At 38.0% G+C, this 22,213-nt stretch overlaps 1 protein-coding gene across 1 annotated transcript in view; it reads left to right on the forward strand.

The window, feature by feature from the left end:
- Positions 1 to 22,213, forward strand: part of DDX10 (DEAD-box helicase 10) — a 313,368-nt gene that overhangs the window by 269,295 nt on the left and 21,860 nt on the right. Inside the window, exon 17 of the mRNA XM_040257930.1 lies at positions 12,810 to 12,946. Within this exon, the coding sequence (XP_040113864.1) occupies positions 12,810 to 12,946 (137 nt within the window). The remainder of the gene's footprint in view (positions 1 to 12,809; positions 12,947 to 22,213) is intronic.

The following is a 22,213-nucleotide window of genomic DNA, read 5'->3' on the forward strand; positions in this document are numbered from 1 at the left end:
GATGATCCAGCAGATGTTGGCAATTTGGTCTCTGGTTCCTCTGCCTTTTCTAAATCCAGCTTGAACATCTGGAAGTTCACGGGTCACGTATTGCTGAAGCCTGGCTTGCAGAATTTTGAGCATTACTTTACTAGTGTGTGAGATGAGTGCAATTGTGTGGTAGTTTGAGCATTCTTTGGCATTGCCTTTCTTTGGGATTGGAATGAACACTGACCTTTTCCAGTCCTGTGGCCACTGCTGAGTTTTCCAAATTTTCTGGCATATTGAGTGCAGCACTTTCACAGCATCATCTTTCAGGATTTGAAATAGCTCTACTGGAATTCCATCACCTCCACTAGCTTTGTTCATAGTGATGCTTTCCAGGGCCCATTTGAATTCACATTCTAGGATGTCTGGCTCTAGGTGAGTGATCACATCATCGTGATTATCTAGGTTGTGAAGATCTTTTTTGTACAGTTCTTCTGTGTATTCTTGCCACCTCTTCTTAATATCTTCTGCTTCTGTTAGGTCCATACCATTTCTGTCCTTTATCGAGCCCATCTTTGCATGAAATGTTCCCTTGGTATCTCTGATTTTCTCAAAACGATCTCTAGTCTTTCCCATTCTGTTGTTTTCTTCTATTTCTTTGCATTGATCTCTAAGGAAGGCTTTCTTATCTGTCCTTGCTATTCTTTGGAACTCTGCATTCAGATGTTTATATCTTACCTTTTCTCTTTTGCTTTTTGGTTCTGTTCTTTACACAGCTATTTGTAAGGCCTCCCCAGACAGCCATTGTGCTTTTTTGCATTTCTTTTTCTTGGGGATGGTCTTGATCCCTGTCTCCTGTGTGTCATGAACCTCCATCCATAGTTCATCAGGCACTCTGTCTATCAGATCTAGTCCCTTAAATCTATTTCTCACTTCCACTGTATAGTCATAAAGGATTTGATTTAGGCATACTGGAATGGTCTAGTGTTTTTCCCTATTTTCTTCAATTTAAGTCTGAATTTGGCAATAAGGAGTTCATGATCTGAAGCACAGTCAGCTCCCGGTCTTGCGCAGTTAGATGATGTTTAAAAATGCTTAATCTGATACCTGAATACTTGAAGTTACCAGTTTGGTATAATAATATGTATTTTATCTTTGCCCCTGGTTCCTGACAATGAAGTCAAAAGTTTAACCCACGAAATTTCCTAAGTGATGGAAATGTCTTTTGTTGTTCATATTCAACATACTTGAATTTAAGCTAGTGAAGTGACTCAGGGTGGGATTCTAGATTGCTTCAAAGTGGAGACTGGTCATTAGAAAGACCAAGCTCATGATTGGCCCTGTCTCTTTTCATGAGAGGAGGTGAGCCTGGAAATTGAGTTACAAGGACACTTGAACAGCAAAATTCTGAGAATTTCCAGGTTGGTCAGTGTTTTGATATGCTGCGAAGGTGACCCACTTGTAGAAGGCATGACAGGTCTCCACCCCATCCCCCCTACATACTTTACCCTATGCATCTCTTACATCTGGCTATTGCTGAGTTATATCCTTTAAATAAATAAGCTGGTAATCATAAGTAAAGCACTTTCATGAGTTCTAGAGAATTGTCAGACCTCAGGAGGCATTATGAGAATCCCTGAATTTGTAGTTGGCCAGGTAGAATTGCAGGTTGCTTGGTGACTGCATTTTGCAGCTGGCATCTGAAGTATGGAGTCTTGTGGGACTGAGCCCTTTATCCATGGGATCTGTGCTAACTCTGCATACTATCAGAATTTAGTTGAATTGATAGACACTCATTTGACAATGAAGACTTAGTATTGAAAAGAAACCACATGTTTGGGGTCAGAAAACACTACAAACCAGACAAAAGGAAGTAGAAGAAATTCTAGTAGAGAAATAGCAAGTATGCAGATTCTCAGGTGGGACAGGTCTTGACTTGTTCCAGGTTCTGAAAGTGTGGCTTCAAAGGTTGTAAGCAGATGATAGACAAGATCAGCTTTGAAACTTATTTTTTAAAAAATTCTAAAGACAGCACTTGACTTGACACTCCAGGATATCTGGCTCTAGGTGAGTGATCACACTATCGTGGTTATCCAGGTCATTAAGACCTTTTTTGTACAGCTCTTCTGTGTATTCTTGCCACCTCTTCTTAATATCTTCTGTTTCTGTTAGGTCCATAACATTTCTGTCCTTTATTGTGCCCATCTTTGCATGAAATGTTCCCTTGATATCTCTGATTTTCTTGAAGAGATCTCTAGTCTTTCCCATTCTGTTTTTTTCCTCTTTCTTTGCATTGTTCAGTTAAGAAAGCATGGTATCCAATCCCATCAGTTCATGGCAAGTAGATGGGAAAAAACTTGAAACAGTGACAGACTTCATTTTCTTGGGCTCTAAAATCACTGCAGACAGGGACTGCAGCCATGAAAGTAAAAGATGTTTGCTCCTTGGAAGAAAAGCTATGACGGACCTAGACAGCGTATTCTTTGCCGACAAAGGTCTGTATAATCAAAGCTATGGTTTTTCTAATAGTCATGTACGATGTGAGAAATTGGACTATAAGGAGGACTGAGCACTGAAGAATTAATGTTTTTGAACTGTGGTGCTGAGAAGACTCTTGAGAGTCTTTTGGACAACAGGGATACCTGTCAGTCCTAAAGGAAATAAACCCTGAATATTCACTGGAAGGACCAATGCTGAAGCTGAAGCTCCAATACTTTGACCACCTGATAAGAAGAGCTGAGTCATTGGAAAAGACCCTGATGCTGGGAAGTATTGAAGGCAGGAGGAGAAGGGGACGACAGAGGATGAGATGGTTGGATGTCATCATCGACTCAATGGACGTGAGTTTGAGCAAACTCCGGGAAATAGTTAACAGAAGTTTTATGCACTGCAGTCCATGGGGTCACAAAGAGTTGGACATGGCTGACTGAACAGCAACAACAAATGACAACACAGAACTGGAGTGGTTAGATGAAGAAGGGTTACAGGGAGACTGATTAGGAAGCTGGTTGCAATGTTCCACAGAACAGAGAGGAACCATGTGGGACAAGGGTAGTAAGAATGGAGATGGTCACATACAAGATGACACAGAAAGCTTATATGTCTTTTGGAGCTTATAAAATATTCTTATTTCTGAAGAAATAATTATACAAGTAGTAAATTCAAAGCTTTATTGGTGAAAGTTGAGATTCAGGTGATGTAGGAGAGGACCTAGCATATGTACATATTTGTGTGACCTTGGTTAAGCTGTTTAATCATCTGAATCACATTTTCTTAATTTTGAAAATGAGAACAATAATTCTTTTTCTTCCTGCTTCATAGAGTTTGGAGATGAAGTAAAGTAATATATGTCAGAGCACTTCATAAATTTGTAGGGGAATGCGATTTCTGATCTATATTTCTTCTCATCAGAACTGAAAGCAAAATAAAAGCTAGTTGGATTACATTTCTTTTATGGATATTTTCAGCCTGCTTAAAATTGATTCCTTATTTCAGGAACAGTCAGTTCATAGAGGTGCCCTGATCTCTTTGTGTGTATGAACTACATTAATTTCTCAGCCTTAAAAGAGGAGTGTGGGATGTGGGTGTAACTGTAGGGCTTCTTGTTTCATTTGGAGCTGGGAGGGAAAAGAGAGATGGGAGTGATTAGTCAGCGAGGGAGGAATTGTTGCAGCTTCCAACCTGGTAGTACCTGAAGAGAGAGAGGCATGTTGACAGCCCAGATCCAGGTTGCATTCTGCCAGTTGTTAAACATTTAGCAGGGCTGCTGCTAAGGCTCTTCAGTCGTGTCCGACTCTGTGAGACCCCATAGACGGCAGCCCACCAGGCTCCCCCGGGGATTCTCCAGGCAAGAACACTGGAGTGGGTTGCCATTTCCTTCTCCAATGCATGAAAGGGAAAAGTGAAAGTGAAGTCACTCAGTCGTGTCCGACTCTTCGCGACCCCATGGACTGCAGCCTACCAGGCTCCTCCATCCATGGGATCTTCCAGGCAAGAGTACTGGAGTGGGGTGCCATTGCCCTCTCTGGAGTCAATTCATTGTTGATTAGATCCCAGAAATAGAAGAATGTGGCTTTCAGTTTAGTGTTTGTGTGGATAACTATCTTAGAACAGCTATTTTATTCATCAGGGCAGAGACCTTGTCTTATTCACTGCTACATCCCCAGTACCTAACAGTATATCTGTACTGTGTCTCCTTAATAAAATCTTGTTGAAGGAAGACATTTTTTGTAAAGCATCTTCATAATATTTACTAAACTTTCTTAGATCATACTTAACATGTACAACTATGCTTATGAACATTTTTTTTTTGATTCTCTGAAATGTATTATATATACCCATGTGGTCCACAGAGTTTAGTTGGTTCTCCCTTCTTAACATCTTTCATACCTATTGCCCACCTCCATCTCCACTGCCACTTCCTTTGTTGAATCCGTTGCCTTACCTGGATTATTGTATCGGTAGTTTTAAACTCATATCCTACCTTCATATCTGATACCCTCCAACCTCCCCTCCCATTGCTGCCAGAGTGCAGCATCTATAAGATACAAATTTTAGTCTCCTGTATTTGAGTATTTAAGGATACTTTAATACTTCCCTTTTACTTAGAGCAATGAGTTTCCAGCTGTGATGTTCTAACAGACTGATATGTCACAGTCATCTGCAAGGTGATAGATGTGTCATAGTATCTGTGCTGTCTCTCATGAAAAAGTCCTGAGAGAGATACACGCCATTTATATATTAGCTTTTAAATGGTTCATGAAATCACAAAGATAGAGCAAGACAGAGCAGCTAAAATGCCAGTGTCCATTGGTGGTGGTGGTGGTTTTTTTTTTTTCTACTTCATATAACTAGAAGGAACATACTTCTAAGCTAGATTTTGCCAGAAAGACACTCCATACTTTTTTCTAGAATGTTTTCATTATGGAAATACCCTCTTTCCTTAGTTACTTTTATTTATGCTTTGTCTGTTTGTTGTTGATGATAGGTTTTGTTTATTTTTAATAGCTTAAAAATGGCAACCCACTCCAGTATTCTTGCCTGGAGAATCCCATGGACAGAGGAGCCTGGTGGGCTACAGTCCATGGGGTCGCAAAGAGTCAGACACAATTGAGCTACTTCACTTCCACTTTTCACTTTATTAATAGAGGCATGTTGTACCTGTTAATACAAATATTATACATTTTTATAGTTCCCATATTTCTAACCCTTCAAGGAATAAGCTAAAAGAAAAAAGATCAATATGAATATGTCTTTCTCCATCATCTCTATACTTTTAGTAAATTGAAATTGTGTTTCTAGAAGGAGTTATTGCCAACTTAAATTTATTTGTATTATCATGAATTGAGAATAATGCAGTACAGACAGTATGGTATAGTATCAGCAGTTGCATCTTCTTATAGATCAGGAAATCGCAAGACCTGAATGTTGGTAGTTCAAGAGAGTCATGGTAATACAAGTCCAAATAATATTTTATCCCTTTAAAAATAAATTTTTATCATTTTGAATTAGTATTTTCCTTTTATCAAATAAACATGTTTTCCTTTTATCAAATAGATAAACATGTTTATGTTTAGCAAATAGATAAACATGTACAATGGAATATTGAGTTTATTTCTTATTATATTATACTTATTTTATGAATGCCACTTTGTAGTAAATTTTAAAAAAGCATATTCAATGATTTGAGGTATTAAAATACAGTTAATTGAATAATTGTGCCTGACATGTCAGAGTATAGATCTCAGAGTCAGCAGAGAAACTGGAGATTGGGGGAAAACCCAGACAGCAAAGCAGTCATGGGGAGGGTGAACCCAGTTCAGTTCAGTCGCTCAGTCCTGTCCAATTCTCTGCAACCCCATGAATCGCAGCACGCCAGGCCTTCCTGTCCATCACCAACTCCCGGAGTTTACCCAAATTAATGTGCATCGAGTAAGTGATGCCATCCAGCCATCTCATCCTCTGTCGTCCCCTTCTCTTCCTGCCCCCAATCCCTCCCAGCATCACAGTCTTTTCCAATGAGTCAGCTCTTCGCATGAGGTGGCCAAAGTACTGGAGTTTCAGCTTTAGCATCATTCCTTCCAAAGAAATCCCAGGGCTGATCTCCTTCAGAATTGGCTGGTTGGATCTCCTTGCAGTCCAAGGGACTCTCAAGAGTCTTCTCCAACACCACAGTTCAAAAGCATCAATTCTTTGGTGCTCAGCCTTCTTCACAGTCCAACTCTCACATCCATACATGACCACTGGAAAAACCATAGCCTTGACTAGATGGACCTTAGTCGGCCAAGTAATGTCTCTGCTTTTGAATATGCTATCTAGGTTGGTCATAACTTTTCTTCCCAGAAGTAAGTGTCTTTTAATTTCATGGCTGCAGTCACCATCTGCAGTGATTTTGGAGCCCCAGAAAATAAAGTCTGACACTGTTTCCACTGTTGCCCATCCATTTCCCATGAAGTGATGGGACCGGATGCCATGAACTTCGTTTTCTGAATGTTGAGCTTTAAGCCAACTTTTTCACTCTCCTCTTTCACTTTCATCAAGAGGCTTTTTAGGTCCTCTTCACTTTCTGCCATAAGGGTGGTGTCATCTGCATATCTGAGGTTATTGATTTTTCTCCCGGCAATCTTGATTCCAGCTTGTGTTTCTTCCAGTCCAGCGTTTCTCATGATGTACTCTGCATAGAAGTTAAATAAGCAGGGTGACAATGTACAGCCTTGACGTACTCCTTTTCCTATTTGAAAGCAATCTGTTGTTCCATGTCCAGTTCTAACTGTTGCTTCCTGACCTGCATACAGATTTCTCAAGAGGCAGGTCAGGTGGTCTGGTATTCCCATCTCTTTCAGAATTTTCCACAGTTTCTTGTGATCCACACAGTCAAAGGCTTTGGCATAGTCAATAAAGCAGAAATAGATGTTTTTCTGGAACTCTCTTGCTTTTTCGATGAAGCAGTTGTTGGCAATTTGATCTCTGGTTCCTCTGCCCTTTCTAAATCCAGCTTGAACATCTGGAAGTTTATGGCTCACATACTGTTGAATTCTGGCTTGGAGAATTTTGAACAGTACTTTACTAGCATGTGAGATGAGTGCAATTGTGCGGTAGTTTGAGCATTCTTTGGCATTGCCTTTCTTTGGGATTGGAATGAAAACTGACCTTTTCCAGTCCTGTGGCCACTGCTGAGTTTTCCAAATTTGCTGGCATATTGAGTGCAGCACTTTCACAGCATCATCTTTCAGGATTTGAAATAGCTCTACTGGAATGCCATCACCTCCACTAACTTTGTTCATAGTGATGCTTTCTAAGGCCCACTTGACTTCACATTCCAGGATGTCTGGCTCTAGATGAGTGATCACACTATTGTGATTGTGGGTTGTGAAGATCTTTTTTGTACAGTTCTTCTGTGTATTCTTGCCACCTCTTCTTAATATCTTCTGCTTCTGTTAGGTCCATACCATTTCTGTCCTTTATTGAGCCCATCTTTGCATGAAATGTTCCCTTGATATCTCTAATTTTCTTGAAAAGATCTCTTGTCTTTCCCATTCTGTTGTTTTCCTCTATTTCTTTGCATTGATCGCTAAAGAAGGCTTTCTTATCTCTTCTTGCTATTCTTTGGAACTCTGCATTCAGATGCTTATATCTTTCCTTTTCTCCTTTGTTTTTCGCCTCTCTTCTTTACACAGCTATTTGTAAGGCCTCCCCAGATAGCCATTTTGCTTTTTTGCATTTCTTTTTCATGGGGATGGTCTTGATCCCTGTCTCCTATATAATGTCATGAACATCATTCCATAGTTCATCAGGCACTCTATCTATCAGATCTAGACCCTTAAATCTATTTCTCACTTTCACTGTATAATCATAAGGGATTTGATTTAGGTCATACCTTAATTAATGGTCTAGCGGTTTTCCCTGCTTTCTTCAATTTCAGTCTGAATTGATAATAAGGAGTTCATGATCTGAGCCACAGTCAGCTCCTGGTCTTTTTTTTGTTGACTGTATAGAGCTTCTCCATCTTTTGCTGCAAAGAATATAATCAATCTGATTTTGGTGTTGACCATCTGGTGATGTCCATGTGTAGAGTCTTCTCTTGTGTTGTTGGAAGAGGGTGTTTACTATGATCAGTGCATTTTCTTGGCAAAACTCTTATTAGTCTTTGCCCTGCTTCATTCCACATTCCAAGGCCAAATTTGCCTGTTACTCCAGGTGTTTCTTGACTTCCTGCGTGTGCATTCCAGTCCCCTATAATGAAAAGGACATCATTTTGGGGTGTTAGTTCTAACCCATCTCTGCCTAAACCCTTGTCTGAATCACATTTCACAGGCTGAGAGAAGACTGGTAGGAAACAACACTACAAAACAAAACAAATAAACAGCTTTTGTAAGCTATAAGAACAAATCAGCTTTGAGACATAATATCTGAGTACTATGGGTTAGAGAGAATTTGTAGTTTGAATTCAGGCAGGGTAATTCTCTATTAGAATAGAAATCTAATAATCCTCAGAAAAACCTAAGAGAATTCAGTGTTTCTATAATACATTATCTACAGTCGAGTTTTCTACAAAAATATAAAACATGTAATTAAGCAGAAAATTGTGAACCATGGCCAAGAAGAAAATAGTCAGTAGAAACTCTTGTTAGCGCAGATTTGAATTTATCAAAGATTGCAGTGCAGCTATTTTAAATGGTAAAAGGATTAAGAGAGAACATGTTTGAAGAATTAAAAGAAAATATAGATATGTGAATAAACAGATAGGTAGCCTCCCCAGAGCAAGAATATAACCTATGGAAATTATGGAAACTAATATAATCAAAACAAAAAGAAACGTCATCTTAGACCTGAAAGCACAATTACTGTAAAGTTTTTGCTGGGTGGTCTGAAAAATGGTTGAAATTGTCGGGGGAAAAGAAAAAACAGCAGCAGACCTGATGACTCAGTAGAAATGACCCTTGCAAAGAACAGAAAGAAAAACAATTGAAGAAAAATGAGCAAAACTAAGAGAACTGTGAAGTAGTCTAATATGGAATTTTTTGCAATCATGGAAGGAATGGTGAGAAAGAGTCATAATAATATTTGAAGAAATAATAGCCAAAAGCTTCCCAAATTTAGTGTAAAGCATTGATGAATCCAAGGAGATTGCAGAGCCTGAAGAAAGATGAATATAAAGGAAAACCTTCTTAGACACATCATAGTCTAACTGCTTTATGATAAAGAGAAAATTTTGAAAGCAACCAGAGGAAAACTACATTTGTTGTTTACATGTCAAGGAAAAAAAAAAACTGAAATTATTTCTTCCTAATGAAAAGTCCCAAACATTTAAGAGAAAAATTATGCTGTGTGCTCAGTCATGTCCAACTCTTTGTGATCCCATGGACTATAGCCTGCTACGCTCCTCTGTCCATGGAATTTTCCAGGCGAGAATACTGGAGTGGGTTGACTTTTCCTCCTCCAGGGAATCTTCCCAACCCAGGGATCGAACCACTGTCTCCTGCATCTCCCTGCATTGGCAGGCAGATTCTCTATAGTGCCACTAGGAAACAATGAGAATTTTGGAAAACTTATATCCACTAATAGCTTTCCGATACTTTGAAAGACATTTTTAAATGATACTAATATTAAGAAATATGATTTTAAAAAATATTGTGTAGTTGAAATGTGTTAACATTTGAAGAACCACATACGGAAGACATGGATATTTTAGTGAATCATTATTTTCCAAATGACCGATGCACAGTGTTATGAAATCACTCACTGATAAAAAAAGATTCATTCAAAGTGCAAAGTAGACCTATGGATTTTAATGTAACAGGACGTAGAAAGTGTCTTAATAATGGCTTCAGATTCCACATTGAAATGACTTTTTAAGAAACTGACATTCATTGATACTTATTGTATAGTATCAAAGCAGAAGAAAGAACTATACCTATCTCAGTTCAGTTCAGTTCAGTCGCTCAGTCGTGTCTGACTCTTTGCGACCCTATGAATTGCAGCACGCCAGGCCTCCGGGTCCATCACCAACTCCCGGAGTTCATCCGAACCCACGTCCATTGAGTCAGTGATGCCATCCAGCCATCTCATCCTCTGTCGTCCCCTTCTCCTCCTGCCCCCAATCCCTCCCAGCATCACAGTCTTTTCCAATGAGTCAACTCTTCGCATCAGGTGGCCAAAGTACTGGAGTTACAGCTTTAGCATTAGTCCTTCCAGAGAACACCCAGGACTGATCTCCTTCAGAATGGACTGGTTGGATCTCCTTGCAGTCCAAGGGACTCTCAAGAGTCTTCTCCAACACCACAGTTCAAAAGCGTCAATTCTTCGGCACTCAGCTTTCTTTATAGTCCAACTCTCACATCCATACATGACTACTGGATAAACCATAGCCTTGACTAGACGGACCTTTGTTGGCAAAGTAATGTCTCTGCTTTTGAATATGCTATCTAGGTTGGTCATAACTTTCCTTCCAAGGAGTAAGCGTCTTTCAGTTTCATGGCTGCAGTTACCATCTGCAGTGATTTTGGATCCCCCAAAAATAAAGTCTGACACTGTTTCCACTGTTTCCCCATCTATTTGCCATGAAGTGACGGGACCAGATGCCATGATGTTAGTTTTCTGAATGTTGAGCTTTAAGCTTTTTCACTGTCCACTTTGACTTTCATCAAGAGGCTTTTTTAGTTCCTGTTCACTTTCTCCCATAAGGGTGGTGTCATCTGCATATCTGAGGTTATTGATATTTCTCCCGGCAATCTTGATTCCAGCTTGTGCTTCTTCCAGTCCAGCGTTTCTCATGATGTACTCTGCATATGTTAAATAAGCAGAGTGACAGTATACAGCCTTGACGTACTCCTTTTCCTATGTGGAACCAGTCTGTTGTTCCATGTCCAGTTCTAACTGTTGCTTCCTGACCTGCATACAGGTTTCTCAAGAGGCAGGTCAGGTGGTCTGGTATTCCCATCTCTTTCAGAACTGTCCACAGTTTATTGTGATCCACACAGTCAAAGGCTTTGGCAAAGTCAATAAAGCAGAAATAGATGTTTTTCTGGAACTCTCTGTCTTTTAAAAAGGCTATTAAATGAATTTTCCCTTTCCCATCTCTGAGAGACTGGATTTTCTGCATATATTTCAACCAGAACAACATATTGAATGCAAAAGCAGATATAAGAATCTAATACCTTCTTCTGAGCCAGACATTAAGAGATTTGTTTAAAATGTAAAACATAGTTCTTTTGTTTTGGAATTTTTAGCTATTTTCATAAAACACTGTGTTAACATATGTTAATATATAGTGATACAGAGTTTATTATTATTGCTTTTAAGTTAATGAATTTTTTAAAATTCTGAGTTTAAACTTCTAATACAGTAAATAATATTAGATATAATCCTCATTAACACAAGCTCTTTGGACCAAAAAAGCTTAAGATTTATTGGGATGACCAAATAGTTTGTTCAGAAAACCCAAACCAATTTTTTGGCCAACACAATACTTTGGTAATTCTGTCTGCACCTTTTAGATAGCAGATTCCTTTGAGAGCATCAGACTGGAAAATTGGAATATCTTGTAACTTGGGAGATTAGTGTTCTTCAGTACATGATGACATTCAGTTTTTGTTGATATCCTTGATTATTTTCAAGTGGACCATATAGTAGTATTTTGTTGAGTGTGCTGCTTACTGCCTCTAAGGGCAGCCTTTTCTTTTTCCCTTCTGATACTTGTTTCCAGACCCTTTATTTTTAGCAGGAAATTTTACCAGGAAAGCAATAAGGAACTTTTGCAGTGGTGACTAATCCTTATTTTCTGTACTTCTACTGCCTTTTGTTATGTTTAGAGGTTATCAAGGGAAAGCTGTTCAAAAAGTGTTAGCAGACTTCAGGCTTCAGTAGAGGCCTACACAGTCAATAGCCGTGATATTCTGAGTTGTTATTCAGTTTCTGGGAAAGAACAGTAAACATTTGAAATGAAAGAATCATTGAATCATATGGTGTGAAGAAAATTATAAGTGTATCCACTAAGAGATATTCATCCAGAATTGTTTGTTAGTCCTGCTTACTGCTTATAATCTGTTAAATGCACGTGGCAATGTTTGTTTGTATTTCTTATCTACCAGGTGACAAAACCAATCTGCCAAAGATAAATTTGTTATAAGGGATGTTCATTACATAAAATGTGTTGTAAATTTATTTTAATTTTGCATTACTTTGGTCTTTGACAAAAATAAACCATTGCAGAACAAAGTAAAAAAATCCTACCTCCGTACCTACTTACATGAAACTATGAAAGTGGATAGTTTCAACTTTCTGTATCTTGGTATTCATCCTATTTTTTTTCATTGTTCTTAGTGACTTTGTATATTTACTTTGAATTTAGAAGGTCCCTTACTATTAATGAGCTTGTAAAGATTTGATTGTCATTTTCAGGCTTATTGTGGTTATAAAATTATTAGGCAAATGTTCCTGTATGCTTTCATTTGGCTTTTTATATCTTTACCTAATATTTTTGGTAACCTTAAAATTTGCATAGTGAACAGGAGCACTAAAACAGATTTATTTTATACTTTTATTTCTTTGATAGTTGAGTAACTTGGAAGTAATTAAACTGTCAAATTTTTCCTATATTGCATATAAGGGACTTAATAATGATTTACTTTTTAAACTATATTTTGTTTTACTTTTGAAATGGTATGGTTTTTTTCCCTCAATGCAAATGATTATGGTTCTGAAAGTCATGTAGAGGCCTTCACCAGAATAGAAGACTTCTAATTTGAGGATCTCAATTAGCAGTATTTATTTGGGGCTAGAAATAAGACCTGATTATTTATCAGCTGTTTTCTTAAACCACAGTTTTCCTTGTATTCTCTTAGGCTAGAGATGAAGAGGAAGCCTTTCTGGATTGGAGCGATGATGATAATGATGGATTTGATCCAAGCACACTTCCAGATCCAGATAAGTACAGAAGCTCTGAAGAGTCAGATAGTGAAGATATGGAAAATAAAAGCAGGTATGTCTTTACTGTTGGTAGCATTAAGAATAGGAATCTTCCCCTTTTAATAAATTCGAAAGATGTATGGAGACAAACATCTCATGCTCTTCTCATTGTTTTAGAGGCCCTTCTGCTGTTCCTGTAATACCTGTTTAACAGATATATGGGTGATAAAGAGTTGTATCTTTTTTTGTTCTGTTCTTTTCTTCTCTTTTTGAATCTTTATGCTTAAGTATTTGATCCACTAGGATATATTTATTGCAAACAGAGATAAGATTTTATTTTGATTTACTGATGAGATTATTGATAAAAATTATCTCTGAATTTTTAAATAACATTCGTTGATATAAAAGTAAGAAACACATAAAATAATGGGAAACTCATATGTAAGTAGCCCTCTCTCAAATATTTACTTATTTGTTGCCATGCTAATAGCAGAAATGGAATGAATTGAATGACCTGCTCAGCACTTGTTTTCAGAGTATGATGTATTAGGTTATATTGAAATTGTGTTGATTTAAAACTTGAGAATATTGAGCTGGATGAAGTTAATGTGATTGAAGGGGAGAGGAGACTGGTTGGAACCCCTCAAGTGCTAGTCTGAAAAGTTTGAAGTTGAAAAAAATAGGCCCCAGAGAGCTATAATCTGGCTTTAAGCATTATGAAGAGGTCTCAAAAAGATTATCCCCTTAGAGAAATGCTATGGTGAGATCATTTCATTTACTCTTTATTTTAATCTTGACATAGAATTCTTTTATAATAGTGAACATGGCCCATCCAAAACACAGTCTTCCCACATGATGCCAGAAACTTGAGAGTTTTACTGGTGGACCACTAGGTTATGGATATAATAGCATTCCTAACCCAAGAAGCATCACAGGTGAAAACAGTTTGTTAGGATTTAGAAAAATATGTAAATTATGAGGGTTAAATAATTTAGGTCCAGAGCATAATGTTAATCTTTAGAAATTGACCTCTAAGAGTAAATACCTGTATTCTGCTTCAGAGTTTCTTGGTATACATGTCCAGACCTTGATGAGCTATCAGTATGGTTAAATTTGTTGCCCTTTTTATTCTTATATAAATGCCCCTCTTTCAGAGTTATTTCTGGGATCTCCATTTCAATAGGTGGGGTTTTAACACACATGACTTTATATCAGTAACTTCCAAATGCTCTGTGTAATTTTTCTCTCTGAAGGGAAATTTAATTGGTTCTTACAGTTTGTTATTTGGCGATGTTTTCCATATCTCTCTAACATAACTTGAAAACATAGGGCCAACTTTTGAAGTCATTGGTAAGATGACAGCAGTCCTCCTGTATCTGATTTGTAAGGATTTTTTCCTAACATTTTTGGTAGCTTCTGAGTTGTCCTTAATCTTCAGACAGCAGACATTTCGTTTCATTCTTTTGGCATTTCTTACCCTCTTAGTGACATTTCTCTGCTACCTCCTAGTTAATATGACTTCTTCTCTAATAGTTTCACATGTTTCATCCTTTTAATTAGCCTGTAAATGCTTTGTAGCCAGAAACTTTTTATATCAACACATTCAGCTCCAGCCTTTACTCATCTCTCCAACATTAATATAATAGGCACAGAGAAAGGCCCTGAAATAGTTTCATTGATTAATTAATTGAGGAAGGAGATTTATAGAGTAAAAGAGAGAAGTATAATGATAAGCAACTGTACTGCTGCTGTTAAGTTGCTTCAGTCGTGTCCGACTCTGTGTGACCCTTTAGACGGCAGCCCATATAACTTAAATGAGACAGATGACAGAATATGTTGTTGGAGAACTGGAAGAAGCCAAGTTCAGATAGTGTCATGATGATGGACAAAGACAGTAGGAATACCTTGAGAAATGCCAGAGCGTCTAATTCAGTGGCAAGGGTTTAGATGGGAAATGTTTTTTTATTATTGTGTGTGTTTAGTTTTGGCTGTGCTCAGTCTTCACTGCTGTGCGGACTTCTCTCTAGTCGCCGTGAGCAGGAGCTACTCTTCATTGCGGTGCATGGGTTTCTCACTGCGGTGGCTTCCCTTGTTGTGGAGTACAGGCTCTAGGGTGCACAGGATTCAACAATGTGGTTCCTGGGCTTTAGAGAACTAGTTGTGGCACACAGGTTTAGTTGGTTCATGGTGTGTAGGATCGTCTTAGATCAGGGATCAAACTCATATCGCCTGCATTGGCAGGTGGATTCTTTACCACTGCACCCCCAGGAAAGCCCCAGATCGGAAATATTTAAGCATTATGTAAAACTTAAAATAGTTTTAAGTGCAGGCATAACTGGTAACTACACTAGCAGAGATTGAAAGGAATTGAAAACGTTGGTTTTAGGTCAAAGAGAAGTTATCTTTTGTTGAAAAGAATATCAACAAGGGCTTTATTCCATTAGTGCATTTAGCGGCTTCCTAGCAGTTTCATCTTTTGTATGAGCACAGTAATTGTCTAGTCCAACCTCTTCCTCTCAGATGATAAAAACAAGCTTTCAAAGGATAAAATAATTTGTCTGTGATCACAGTACAAGTTAAGGACAGATCAGTGTGAGCTGCCTGAATCAAATTGATTCCTTGGTTCTAAGACTCCAATCAGCTTATATAGAATTACTCAGGCATTAGGAGAGATAGCTCAGGAAAACTATATTGAGACAAATGTAATGTTATTTGAAGATCTGATCCGTGGACTAATCATAGGATAGATTTAACTGGACCATGGTTTCCCAGCCTTAGCACTACTGACACTGTGGCCCAGATGATTCTCTGTTTTGAGGGGCCTGGGGTGGCTGTAGACTGTTTAGCATCATCCTCTACCACTAGCACCTCCTCAGTTGAGATAAGAATTATTTTCAGACATTGCCAGATATCCTTTGAGGAGGAAATTCTCTCACAGTCAGACAACTACTGGATAAACCCCAGGATGGCAAAACGTATTACTAGTGTGCCTTAATTGCCCAATCCCTCATCCAAGGTAGGCTTTGTATTCTGTCCATTTAGCCCTAGCAGTCCTTGTCAGACAGGGCGATCAATCAATTGGGATCAGTGTACAAGATAAAACCTGTTTTCCATTCCTAGTCTAGAGGGCAAGGTTTAGGGTAATTTGTAAGTAATAGTCCACATGTGAAACTTATACTCTCATTTTCTCTTCTCTCTTGAAATTACTTTAGTGGCAATGAATAAAGATACATGTAAACTAAAACCACATTGTTTTAAATAATAGAAGGTATTCACAAGTAAATTCACCGTACACTAGAATTTTGACAGTAGTAATTGCTTATGCTATGTGTAATGATAGCACCAATACAATCTCCCTGTATTGTTCAGTTTTGCTACATCTTTGTTTCTTTGCCTCTCATGAACATGACTAAATGCTAAGATTTTGTGACGTTAGCTTTAGACGATCCTCCTGGCTGTTCACTGGATTTATTTGGTTCACAGTTTCTAGCTTCTACTCAATAATTGCAGCAACAGCTAGTGTTCCACCTCTTGGTCACCCTCACTGCCACTGTTCTCCAGATATTAATTATCACTTTCAGATACGAGTTTGTATGGGACTGGATATACCAGTTAGAAAGTGGCTTTTAGTCCCAAACTAAATAGTACAAGCTAATTTCTTTGAAAGTTCCCTTTGTGTATTTCTTTCACCTTCACTTTGGTGGCACCCATAGATATTCAGCTCAAGTAACGATTTGGTCTCTCTACATGGAAAGACACTTGTAGGAAACAGGCAAAGGAGAGCCAGATTTAGTGGAGGACAACTGACCTTGGGATCAATAATTCCTCTTCAGGAAGGTCTGATAGAATTTTAAAAAAGAATTTGTACATCTGTCCTCAGCTTGGTATTTAGCCACAGTAGAATTTAAACCCTCCTTAACCCTCTCTAGAATTATCAGAATTGTCATTTCTATCACTGAAATTCAAAAGAGATTCTGATATATGAATCAACTCCTTTAAATTCGCATGACAAAAAGGTGTTTTGCTTATAGTATGGTCAATTATATGACCGTTAGTTCCTTTTAAGGGATTTTAAAAATAAATGCTGCTGTTAATAGCTCCATTTATCCACAGAAACAGAGCTGTGAAATACAGGGAGTGGGTAATCTACCCGTTGTATAGAAGAATGTCAGCTGATTAGTCAGTAGCAGATGCCTGAACTCTGTTGGCAGCTCTAAACTTTTGTGTGCCGTTTTTAAAACTAGGTAAGGAAGAGAGAGCTTGCTTTGATGTTCTCTGGTTTCTTTTCTTATCTTCTTCCATCTTACAGTTGGTCTAGGCAGTGTTTTACTCTGTGGCTTTCATTTCTGATTCCTTCTATGGAATTAGCATAGGTAGAATTAGTACAAAATGTTAGGATTTCTTGTTGTTATTGTTATTAAAAATAGAACAATTTGGTAGAAAACCTGGCTCTTTGTTGCTGTGGACTTTGTGACATCAGAGAATTCATTGGTCTTCTGGGAATTACATGGAATCATGTATTCTTATCTCCAGTGAGTTTTGATACAGACTTTTTATACTTTCTGAGGACATAAGACCTCAAATATTGCCTGCAATTATCTTTGTACTTATAAATGATTTTTCATTTTTTAATCTTCAGAATAGTCCATAGAGTAATACTGCTTTCACAGTAAACATTTTGACAAGCTTCTATGCGTGATGCTAAGAGCTGCAGAAAGAACTTTCTGCTTTATTTAAATCACATCCTGATTGCTTAAGAGTTAAAAATATCTTCTTGATCTGTAATCTCTGGCTTCTTGTCACATTTCCTCCATCCATTCTTTCAACTGAGAATTTTTTTTGTACCTATCCTGTGCCAGGCATAGTGTAGGTACAGAGGATAAAACATTAAGCAGAAAAAATACCTTCTGAGCTTTGACAGAGCTTTTAGTTCAGTGGAGGTTACAGATGGATAAGCAAGCAATTACAAACCAGCATGTTGGTTAAGTACTGTGATTTGTGGCAGAGGTGATGAGGAGAGGAGTAGGTAAGCCTGAAAATGATGTGCCTAAGTCTTGGGCTTGGCAAACTAGAAACAGCTTCCTGAAGGGCGTGATGGCTCAGCCAAACCTGAAGTGAGTTTAAGTTATAAAAGAGCAGAGAGAAGGGTAAATTGCCTTATAAAGAAAGCTGAGCACAGAAGAATTAATACTTTTGAACTGTGGTGTTGGAGAAGACTCTTGAGAGTCTCTTGGACTGCAAGGAGATCCAACCAGCCCATCCTAAAGAAGATCAGTCCTAGGTGTTCATTGGAAGGACTGATGTTGAAGCTGAAACTCCAGTACTTTGGCCACCTGATGCGAAGAGCTGACTCTTTTGAAAAGACCCTGATGCGGGGAAAGATTGAGGGCGAGAGGAGAAGGGGATGACAAAGGGTGAGATGGTTGGATGGCATTACCGACTCAATGGACATGAGTTTGGGTAAACTCCAGGAGTTGGTGATGGACAGGGAGGCCTGGCGTGCTGGGGTCCAAGGGGTCACAAAGAGCTGGACATGACTGAGTGACTGAACTGAACTGAAAGAGTATGGCCTTTGAAGTGAGACAAGTAACTTTAACCATATTCCAGTTAAACTCTTCTGTTAATAAACGTGTTCCTTTTAGCTGTGCCTCACAAGCTGAGAGAAATTTGGTTCTGAGCATGTAATATAAGATTAATTTTTGTATATCTTGTAGCATTCATCATGTTTGGTTTATGGCCATCTTCATGTGGATTGCTAATGATGTGAAAATTTGTAAAGTATTGAATACTAAGGAAAAGAAGCAGCTGGATGTCCCAGATATTCATTATCCAGTCAAATTAAGTTTTTAATATTTATAATCTTAACATTTTTCAAACAAAAAAGGGAAACCGAAAAAGTGTGTGATTAGACTGCATTGTGTCAATGTTTTCTTCACAGACCACAGTCTCTGGCTAAGGCAGATTGCTTTATGTTGTTATGTGGTAGGGTATTTAGTAGATACTTTAGGTGGTCTAAGATCTCTCACATGTATAATTTCTAGTGAGACTGTTGGCATAATTTAGACATAAAAACCTTTATATGGATTGATACTTTTCTTGTACAAGGTAAATTTTCACATCTAATATAATTAGCTATTCTTTTTCCTTAGTCTGACACAGCTCTAAATGAAAAGGCTGATCAAGGATTTTTGTCTGGTTTTTTTTTTTTCCCATTTGTTGGGGGTTTTGTTTTATTTTAAAAATCTGTTTTATGCTAGCTTTCTAAGTGAACTTGCCCATCTTTAAAAGTTTTCTCTTACTTGAAGGAGATGCACTACTTTAATCTGTGTGGTTTCTCTTACTGTTGTTCTGTGATAACTCTTGAGTAAATTTTGCCCAGCAAATACCCTTCCAAGACTTTACAGTCAGCTTTCTTTATATGTGGGAGACTTTTTTACCTGGAAAAGAAATATGTATACATCAAAGGTAAATTTGGGGAGAAGGAAAATTCCCAGAAAGCATTTTCCTTTCTTAACTGGTTTTAGTTGGGGCTGGGTGTTGCACATTATGTATTTTATATAAATTGGTGGAATCATAAGTGCTAAATATAGAGGATGATTTTTGAAGGGATTTTTTTTCTTACTCAGTGTCTAGGTGATTGTTAAATAGGATTGGCTATAGTTTTCACTTACTTGAACCACTATTCACTGGTGAATCTAGATGTGGGTGGTAGATATGGAAAGAAGTTGGCTCAGCTTAATGATATTATTAATGACTTTATTATGTGACTGCCATTCTTTCCTTTTATTCTTTTTAACTTCAGGAGGTATATCCCTGATTCCAATATGCCTAGCAACTTTCAAGAGAAAATCTCAATCATCTCTTCTTTGTGAAATACAAAGTTCATGACCTATCAGATTTCATAGAGCTTGTATCATAACTTAGTGAGTTATGAATGATGAGTTAATTTACTTGACTTTCTTTAAATTTTATTGCTTTTGTCTTTCTCCCTTTTGTCATTGCCCTGAAACAAAAGCATATCCTGTTGTGATGTAAAGCATGAATGGAGAAACTTCCAAGGCAGACTGTTGGGGTAACAGGGAGGCAGGGAGTAAGCAGGGTGTAGGGGATAGGAAGGCAGTATGTTTTTGTCTTCAGACTCTTAAGGGAAAGGTTGCTACCCACTGAGGAAGGGAAGGTGTTATTTTCTTGGATTAGAGTTGGGAAAAGGAAGACATATTTTTAAAAATACAGTATTTAAGAAGCTCCCAGTTTGACCTTACTTGTTTCTACAATTATTGAGCAGAAGCATGAAAGTGAAAGTCGCTCAGCCATGTCCAACTCTTTGTTACCCCATGGGCTATACAGTCCATGAAATTCTCCAGACCAGAATACTGGAGTGGGTAGCTGTTCCCTTCTCCAGGGGATCTTTCCAACTCAGGGATTGAACCCAGGTCTTCCGCATTGCAGGTGGATTCTTTACCAGCTGAGCCACCAGGGAAGCCCGAAGCTAGAAACAGTGCACTAAATAAAACTCTCAGGTTTTACCCTGTGCATTCTACTCCTCTGTCATTTAGCCACCACTGAATAACTGTTACTCAATGACAGTGGTAGGTTTGCCATGTTTCAGAAGTGCTAGGATCTCTAAAAAGTTGGATGAATGGCTGAGGATGCCACGAGACCAGAATGAACCATCTCTCAAGGGTGATGAAACACCTCAAAGGGTTCTCTTGATTTCTGCCCTGATGATGATGTATGGAAACTGCTTTCACTGAAAAGACTGTTGAAAATGATGCTTTCTTAGGACCATCCTTGAGAGTGATGCCACCCTTTTTTCATTTCACAGTGCTTCATGTAGAATACATTAATGTCAATGATTATATTACATCATTTTCCTTATCCATTCCTCTTTTAAAATTTTAGGTTGTATTCATTTTAAGTTGTTTCTTGTTATTTGGTTTCGTTTTGGTTTTGCTATTGTAAGTAATTCTTTAATGGATAATTTTGTTGAACATTGGGTTTTCTCTCTCTTAAAATCATTTGAAGGACTAATGAAGAGTAAGATGAAAGTGTAAAACTTAATTTCGCCAGATAGTTAGAACACTGGGGACATGATTGGGTAGATGATGATCATGAATATTAAAAACTAATCAGTGAAAGTAGTTTGAGGAGAAAAGCTAATGTGCTTTTGGGGAGCAGAAATGTTTTACATACAGATTAGTAGCAAAATAAATCCATAATATAAACTGAACTCGTGTGAATGTTTAAACTTTTTTTAATCTGGGAGAAGAGAAATCATTATGTATGTCTTCTAAATTCCAACAGAGCAGAGGTTCTTAACCTGGACTTGATGGATGAACTTTAGGGAAATCTCACACATGTTTATTGTGAGATGGGGGAACCAAACTTTCTGCCCATCTCAAATGATGTTTGTGTATTTTTTAGAAGGGAACATGTACATGTAATTGCAATCCCCTGCCTGCTGTTGCCTAACCTTTTCTGATTATTAGAATTCTGATCTAAGAGGATATCTTCTGCTCTTGCAGTTATATTTTAATGAATGCAGAGCCAGTCAGTATTTTCTTTGACTAAATTGTTTTTGCAAATCTGTTTCTAGTACCAAGCAGCTAGAAAAGAGACATTAAGGACATGATACATTTTCAGTTCCATTTCTATATACAGTAGCCTTCACCATCAGAAGGAAGCTGGGCAGATTTTATTGAATGTACTGGAGTAATTAATCTTCATTAGGACTCTTGCCATGGCCTTGTAAATGAAAATTTATGATAAGAGGAAAAGTCTGGCACTATATTTGAATACCAGAGTGCCAATATTTAAAGATAGGTATGAAGATTTCTGAGAATTTTTTAATGGTCCCAAGGTCATGTATTATTAGCTTAAAATTCTTTAAGAAGAAGCCCAAGCTACATTTACTGATATGAATGCAAGAAGGAGAGTTTTATGTAAATAAGGGCAAGTGAACATTCAGATGGTGAACTCTGGTAGCTTTCCACACACTATTTGGCAGCATGTTGTAAGGGGACACCCACAGATCTCTGTGTGAGTGAATTCTCCCTGTCCTCAGCTTCCTTGCAGCTAGATCAGTATGCAGTTTCACCTAATTTCTTGTGTGCATTCCAAAAAAGAGAAGAAAAGCACGAGGTTGAAAAGCTGTACAGAGACTGTAGTAGAAGGAGCATGCTTTCTTCCAGCTTATCCTGGCTTTTTTTAGATGTCTGAATAGGCTTGTATGGCGATGTTGATCCTCCATTTTATGATGTAACACACACCAACTTGCACAGCCCTAATTGTACATGAACAAATACAGCTGCCACAGAAGTTAGGAGCTCTCACATTCGGC

Source organism: Oryx dammah, unplaced genomic scaffold, assembly GCF_014754425.2.
Source record: "Oryx dammah isolate SB20612 unplaced genomic scaffold, SCBI_Odam_1.1 HiC_scaffold_17, whole genome shotgun sequence".
In the NCBI taxonomy this organism is placed as follows: Eukaryota; Metazoa; Chordata; class Mammalia; order Artiodactyla; family Bovidae; genus Oryx; species Oryx dammah.